Consider the following 8,474-nt stretch of genomic DNA (forward strand, 5'->3'; position numbering starts at 1 on the left):
TTCCACAATGTGCAGTTCTAAGGAACAGTCTTGAAAGCGTTCCATGAAGTTCTCACTGAGGTCATTGCTGTCAATATGATTTCTCCAGCTCATATATACATTGATGTAAATGATTGCCTTCCCTTTATCATCAGCACTGTGAGAAACACTACAGAGACCAAACTGGAAGAAAACTGACAATACGGATACATGAACACCAACTAGCCATCAAGAGACGTGACCAATTCTCACTTGTCTCACTACACACAGACAATGAGGGACATGAATTTGACTGGGACAACACATCCATAACCGCACAAGCCAAAAAGAGACATGCCAGGGAATTCCTGGAGGCCTGGTATTCTAACCAGAACTCTATCAACAATCACATTGAATTAGACCCTGTGTACAAACCACTGAGAAACAGAATAAGAAGTGATACCAAACACACCAAAAAAAACTGAGGCATATAAATAACAAGTGGCATAGAACACCGACGCTTCACCGGAGGCGCACTGCAAATTTTACCTAGCAGGGTGACGAAACGTTTGCAACCAAACCCACTGTCTCGGCAAACTTGTTTACAACCTTGTCTAATCTAATCTGCCCTTTCTTGCCATCCTTTGACCTTTAAATTCCATATTAGTACTTTGCTCTCTTGTCATGACTGTACCCCTTGATTTGCTACATCTATCAAGCTCGATTCCTGTTCCCCATTGTTTACTTGCCTAGCTATGTAGTTTGCAAGAACTTTGGACTCATCATGATTCAGGTACAGATCATCCCAATGGTGCAAATCTCACTTTTCCTGGTGTTGCTATCATTGTCCCATGAATGGAAACTCATTTCTCCCACACCAGCTTTTGAACCACATAATTCACTTCCACTCATCTGATGTATTCTTTGTGATTAGCATGTATTCAGATAAGAAACCCAGATTACTACCCTCACTGTTCTGTTTAATTTGCTGCCCAGCTCCTAACACTGTTGGGGCTGAATCTCTTCCCAAGTCCTTTCACATAGAATCCCTACAATGTGGAAACAGGCCCTTTGGCTCAACAAGTCCACACAGATCCTTGCAGCATCACACCCAGACCCATCCCCCTATAACCCACCTAAGCTACACATCCCTGAAGACTATGGGCAATTTAGCATGGCCGATCCACCTAACCTGCACATTTCTGGACTGTGGGAGGAAACTGGAGCACCCGGAGGAAACCCACGCAGACACAAGGAGAATGTGCAAACTCCACACAGTCACCCATGGGTGGAATTGAACCTGGGTCCCTGGTGCTGTGAGGCAGCAGTGTTAACCATTGAGCCACCGTGCCATCCCTTCATGTCCTCTTCATGTTGTCACTACATGGATCACCACAATAGGATCTTCCCCTTACCACCCAAGTTCTTGTTCAGTCCTGACCCGATGATGAATTCCTGGTAACAAGCAGACAGCCCAGACTGGAACATTATGCCTTCTGTTGATCTCACACCACAAATGCCTTTCTTCTGCTGATTCTGCTGTCAGGGATGTTTTCTCTGTAATTTCGTCTGTGAGGACTCTAAGCTAGAAATGCTATGGCACCTTTGATGGTGCTTTTTGTTTTCAAGAGCTTCATGATTTTGTGTGAGAACCTGGTTTATTTCTCAGATGGCGGTTCCCTCTCTCCGATTTGCTAAATGCCCTCATTGTTATTCCCTTGATGTCTTATTAATTTCTTTACAAATGGATTGGTTCCAGGTTGTCAACACTATCAGATTTAAATTTGATAGGTTTTTAGTATCTAAGGAATTGGTTAAAATTGATTGGCTAAATTTGAAAAGACTTGTCTTGCTAAAAATGCTGTTTGACTGTTTGCTGCAAAATGTTTCAATTCAGATGCTCTCTGTGCACCTGCATTTTAAAGTTACTGTTCTGACATCCATTTTAACTCTAAGCACTGAAAATACACCATCTTCTAAAGGGATGCTGCAATGTATTCCCCCTTTTCACAATTTTACACACATTAAATTTGCAACAACCGAAAACACAAGATTTCCGTACTTACAAGAATCACTTTTTCTTTTAAAGGTGATTAGACCCTAACTACAGGTAAGCAGTATAATCTGTCAGCATTTAATACTACTAATTTATACATGGAACCTGTTATAAACTCCCTGTTGCACAGACAGGTATAAAGACAGACAGACAGTGAAATTTTAGTTATTGGCAGAGGAAGACTGGGAATGCAATCAACAGTTCCTATTCACAGTCATATAGATGGTCCTTATGATTCTCGTACTGGTTAATACTCTGTTTCTCAGTCATCCTTCTCCAGATTCTTTCACTGGCTTGCAAGGGGCACAGGGTGACTGGTTCCCTTATAAATGGTCTCTGATTTATCCATCAAAATCCACAGCTTACGGTGACAATTGCAGAAAAGGAAACCAGTTTATATTGAGGTTTGAAGTGAGTTCTGACTGCAGAAAGTAGAGGGACAGATCTTGAGCTGGTGGAACAAATCCCTTCTCTGGATATTGTCACCAAGTCCAAGTTGTTCAGTATCTGAGAACCAATCATACAGTTGTTGGCAGGCAAAAAGTATCTGTCATTAGTAATTGATCACTAGTCTATAGACCAATTAATTTCTTGTTGTCATGAAGCGCCTCATCTCGAGTGCTGCTTGGCTCCATTTTGTCTGAAAACATTTCACTGCTTGTTGAATCAGTTAAACAATGCTTGCCAGAAACATCAGGTTTGCTAAGCAGGCAGCAATCCGTTACAATTGTGCTTAAAAGCACAAAGCTAAAAGGCACAGTCTTTACACAGCTCTTCTGATTGCCCTTTCTCCTGCTGCTATCCATTACATTCCTTGTAGCTTTGCCCATTTGAAGGGTTGATGAGTATCATGGTGCATATGCCCACGCAGTTTGAAGCCCTCAACTTTTAACCAAACCAGCGAGAGAACATCAAACCTATGGGGAATTGTGAAGACTGAGGTGTATACCTGGGGTATTTTTCCTGGGACATTTATTTTGAGATTTTAATTCCAGGATATTTATTCCAAGATACTCACTGGTATTTTATCGAGGTAATTATTCCCATTTGTTCAAGATTCTCCTGTTTCTCTTGTTTCTATCCCGGTATTTATTACTGCATTTCAGTTGTCCTGTTTCTATCCCAGTGTTCATTCCTGGATTTTTATTTCTTCCATTTCAATCCATGGTTTATTTCTGGATTTTAATTTCTCCTGTTTCTATTCTGGTGTTCATTCTGGGATTTTTTATTTTTCCTGTTTCTATCCATGGTTTATTTCTGGATGTTTATTTTTCCCATGTCTAATCCTGATGTTTATTCCTGAAATTCTGATCCTGGTTTTCATCATCAATTTTTATTCTTTTTATACTGTTCCAAGGTGCTCAATACCAAGTGTGTCTGCCCACTGGGGATTCCACTGTGTTTATTCTTTACCTATCCCTCCACTTACCAATCCTTCTCTTCCTTTTCTTTCCATCAGATGACTTAGTTGTCACTGAATATGAGGCACCGAAACGATTGGAGATTGTGTGAATCAGCCGATTGCAAAGACACGGTCTGTATCAAGATCTTGTTCCCTCTCTCACTGTCTACTCAAATCCTTTCTCAGTCACTCTCTCAGTCCATTTCTCTCCCACTCCCCTGACTTTCATCTCCTTCACTCTCTCCCTGTCATTTTCTCCCCCTCCCTGTCTTTCTGCCACTCCCCCTCTCACTCCTTCCCTTTGTACCTCTTTTGCACCCTCTTTCACACCATCTCTCTCTCCCTCTCTTTCTTGCCATCTCTCTCACTGTCTTTGACACTGGTGTAGCATGCTCTGAAGTAACTGCCTGGAAAAGTGAGCTTCCCGCTGGGATATTCCCCTTAGCCAGAAACACTCTGAAATGTTTTTTTTACTCAGGTAAAGTCAGATGATTAAATACATCGTCTAACTCCTGAGTGATCATTAAAGAGATTTACCCACCCACCGCCAATGACATTGCCCCCAGATGCGCCTATCCTGGGACCTGGTATACCACCCTCTCGCTCAGCCACCAAAATCACGGCACATAGGACCGGGATCCGTCATAGCACAAGCACACACGCACACGCGCATGTGCACACGCGCACACTCTTTGCTAGACCCCTTTCCATCTTGTGCCGTCCATCCTACCCACCTGGTGCACTGCTGAGCTGGCAGCTTACCCCCCTTGGCACCCTACCCAACTGGCACACAGCCCATCTGGTACACTACCCACTTGATATCCTCTTCCTATCCACTTGGCACTCTCCCACTCACTTGTCACCCTATCCACCCTATGCACACGGATCCCTACCCCATACTCACCTGACATGCTCCCCTTCCAGAACCATAACCTCACACGTATGTGACATGCTGACCATTTATCAACGTGGCTATCTGTGTTTCTGGATGTTTAAATTTGTGAATTTGACAGCTGACTATTGTGAAAGAGGGGAATAGTTTGCTTTCTCCTGACTTTCCTATATTACAAGATAATTATTGAAATGGATGTTCGGCTCTGCATTCCTGAAGGAGACCTGATTAGAACCAGGGATTTCTCATGTTGTTAATAAAACAAAAGAGAGTGCCAATTTGTGTGTTATTATCACTCCTCATAACATCTGATCCAATGCCTCCTACACACACTCTATCCCAACCTTACTCACTATGGAGCCTCATACAACAACAGATGGAGGCTTTATAGCCCCTCTAGAGCCTCTTACACAGGAACAGAAAAAGGCCCATTCAGCCCCTCTCGAAGTTGTTACATAGGAACAGGAGATGACATTCAGCATGTTGCTGTGTGAACTAAGCTGCACAGATCAAGCACTATGTTTTGTTTTCTGGTGTTTTTTCCACAGGTACGCATCCCAGTGAGACTGTATTGGCTACTATGGATACAGAGGACAACATGTAGAACCTGGCAACTTTTCCTACCGTGAGCTTATTGGGCGATTTCCAGTTCCACAATAAAAAAGTTGTTCAAACAGGATCATGTGTGTTGTCTCAGTGTCCCTCTCTCTCTCAGTCTGACTCACTCTCTGAGCCACATAGCGCTTTCGCATGCTCCGAGCCAGATTTTCACATACTCTGTCCTGTGTACCCACTCCATGTTCACTCCATATTCCATGCACACTGTAATTCTAGATTTTGCAATTCAAACTCAAATTCCAACATTAATTTGTCATTTGAGACTTTCACTAGTAAGGCAACAGGAGATGATACAGTAACTCAGGAACCTAATCCTGCCGTACTCCCATTTCCACTGATCCCTTAGCCACAAGCACTATATCTACCACCTCCTTGAAAATACAACACTTGATTTCAGCTACTTTCTGTGGTTGTGAATGCAACAGTTGCACCACTTTCTGGGTGAAGAAATTTCTCATCTCAATCCTAAACGGTTTGTTCCTTATCCTTAAACTACGACTCCTGTGACTGGACTCCCCCACCATTGGAAACATCCTTTTTGCATTTAAACTTTAGAATTTTATAGGTTTCTGTGAGATGACCCCTCATTCTTCTAAACTCCAGAGAGTAAAATCCTGACCAACTCAATCTCTTCTCATACCCCAGTTCTACCATCTCAGCAATCAATTTGATAAACGTTCATTGCACTCCCTCCATGAACATGCATTATGAATAGCTGGAGTCCTAGTGTTAAACCTTACCATACCCCTCTAGTCACTGTATTCTATTATGAAGTTATGTTCAGTAATTGTGAATTGGAAGGCAGGAAGTTGTTTGTAAAAAAAAAGGGAGAACAGTGTCTGGTCCCTCTAAGAAGTACAGTGCTTTTCTAAGCTTATAGATTTATACAGAAAAAGAATGTGTCTGCAAACGGCTGCAGATGTACAGCCAGTTCTGAAATGGTAATGTATCAGTTGGCTGTGTGATTGAAAACCTTAGGCTTGTTTTGATGTTTTGGCAACGAACTATAATCAGCCAATTAGTTTAAACCAAGCACTTAGCGATTGAAAGCCAATCAAATTTAAATCTGATTGCTTTAAAAACCTCGGACCAATGCTGTTGTAAGAAAATGTATATGTCATCCAAGGTATATAAGGAGAGGGTTTTTTGAAAATCGGTGTGAGAGCAAACTGCCATCTGAGAAATAAGCATATAGCTCTCACAAGAAATTGTTGATCTCTCTGAGAAAATAACATCTTATGTATAAAAGGTACCATGACACTTCTAGCTAAGAGTCCTCGCAGAAGACTTCCACAGGCAAAACATCCCTGATAGCCGGACCAGCAGAAGACTTTATGACTTGAGAACAACAGAAGAAAGGTGTGTAGATTTTGAGAGACTAAGTTTTTAATTTCTTTTTCCTTATTACTTGACTTATATAAGTGGGCTTTGTGTTTATTGGAACAGCATACCAGTAGTATTTTGTTCAGTTAGAGAATAGTTAGGATTTGGGGGAATTGTTCAGTTTGTTAATAGTTCTGTTAATTTGTTCACTCTTAGTGTTAAATAAATAAATTGTTACTTGTTACTTATACTTAGGGATTTTCTTTCATTTCATCACTCTTTTTTAACAGATTATAAAGGCGAAGCGAGCTTCTCTGACGGTTTTGGGTTTAATTATTGTAAGGGAACCTCTACTCCTCTAATAGCACATTGGGGGCTTGTGTTTCAGTTTAACTATCACAGGGGTTTGACCTCCCACCTCTCTGTAACAGATTGGGGTTCGTCTGGAATTTGGCTGGTTCGTATATGGGACCTGAACGGATTTGGACAGATTTGAACAGATTCGGGGTATGAAAGGTCCCAGAAGATTTAAACAGACTTGGAGATTAGTGTCCTAGATCTTTAAATAAAACTTCGGTGGATGTGGAGCTGGAAAAGCACAGCAGGTCAGACAGTATCCGAGGAGTTTAATTTAAGTTACTTGTGGTTCATTAAATCAAAAGTGAGGGAAATGGGTCTTAACATTGCTGAAGAAGTTCTGGGGTTTGAGGATGCTTCCTAAATTTGCCAAGAAAGTTTAGAAAGACAATGGAAGGATATACTTTTAAAATTAGCAAACAGTTTAGAATTGGGTTTAACCAGGGACAAGAGGAAAGTTGAAATTGTAAAGGAGTTAGTCAAGCATTTAGGTATACCAGAAAACAGGTAAGGATAGTGGAATTAGAAAATTACATTGAAAATTAGACAATTGGAGTTAGAAGAGAACGAAAAGGAAAGAAAAGCCAGAACAGAAGAGAAAGAAAGGAAACTGAAACTGTTTGAATAACAGTTACAAGCACAGAGAGAGAGAAGAAAAAGAGAGTTTGAACCTCAGAAGTTGCAAATTGAACAGGATATCTGACTTAAAAGAATGGAGATGAAGGTAGAAGATAAGCTTCATGAGAGGAGAGTGTTGATGAGCAAACCCATAACAGCCAAAGACTATACACACAAAAATACATGAATATGTCAAAACAGTACCAAAATTCGATGAAAAAAATATAGAAGTCTTTTCTTATTTCCTTTGGGTAAATGGCTAGCTAGATGAATTGGCCAGAGACTGTGTGGGTAATGTGAATTCAGACTAAGTTAGTAGATAGGATTTGTGAGATGTTCACAGCGCTATCAGGGGAAATGCCAAGAGACTGTGAAGGAGTGAAACAGGCAATTTTGAGTGCCTACCAGGAGATTGATACCAGGAGCATATAGACAACGGTTCACAAACATAAAGAAGGAACCAGGTCAGATTTATGTCGAGTTTGGTAGAAACATAGCAACTTCAATAGATGGGTGAGAGTGTTAAAGATAGAAAGGCCATATTCTGCTGGAGGAGTTTAAACACTCACTTCCAGAAATGATAAGAAGTCATGTTGACGAACAGAAAGTTTAAACACAGTGAGAAGAGCTGCAGAGATGGTGGATGAATACGCATAAATCGAATTTAGTTTCTGAGCAATTTCATTCCATGAGGGATAGAAATTGCGGAAAATGGAGATCCCTCAATGAAAAACAAAAAATAGATCACACTGAGAGCAGAGATAGTAGGAACTGCCGATGATGTCTGGACCACCCGAAACGTCAGCTTTCCTGCTCTTCTGATGCTGCCTGACCTGCTGTGTTCCTCCAGCTCCACACTTTGTTATCTCACAATGAGAACAGTTTACCACAGGTGAAAAAGAAACCCAAAAGGGTGAAAAGGAGATGAAAGGTCTCAGGTGTTTTCTCTGTAACAGAGGGGGACACACAAAGTCACAGTGGCTTTGGGAAAAAATGATGTGGTAAAAGAGGCTAAACCAATGGGATTAGTTGAGGTAGTGAAGGAAATCACAAAAGAAGGAGCTGCAGGAGAGTGCACAGCCTAGTCACAGGCTGGATAATGAGATGGTGCCTGATCTCTACAAAATCTTCACCTCTGTAGGTCAGGTTTACTCAGGAATAAAAGAGAGAAAAGGTAAAGAAGTTAAAATATTGAGAGATATGGGAGCTAACCAGTCTCCAATAGTAAGAGATGGAAGTATTTGCATTCC

General features: G+C 41.2%; 1 protein-coding gene across 1 annotated transcript in view; it reads left to right on the forward strand.

The window, feature by feature from the left end:
- LOC109922073 (alpha-2-macroglobulin-like) overlaps positions 1 to 4,985 on the forward strand; it is a 105,705-nt gene extending 100,720 nt beyond the window's left edge. The window contains 2 exon segments of the mRNA XM_048620558.1: positions 3,474 to 3,548; positions 4,857 to 4,985. Coding sequence (XP_048476515.1) covers positions 3,474 to 3,526 — 53 coding nt within the window. The 3' untranslated portion in view covers positions 3,527 to 3,548; positions 4,857 to 4,985.
- The last annotated feature ends 3,489 nt before the right edge of the window (positions 4,986 to 8,474 follow it).

This window comes from Rhincodon typus, chromosome 47 (assembly GCF_021869965.1).
Source record: "Rhincodon typus isolate 14 chromosome 47, sRhiTyp1.1, whole genome shotgun sequence".
Lineage (NCBI taxonomy): Eukaryota > Metazoa > Chordata > Chondrichthyes > Orectolobiformes > Rhincodontidae > Rhincodon > Rhincodon typus.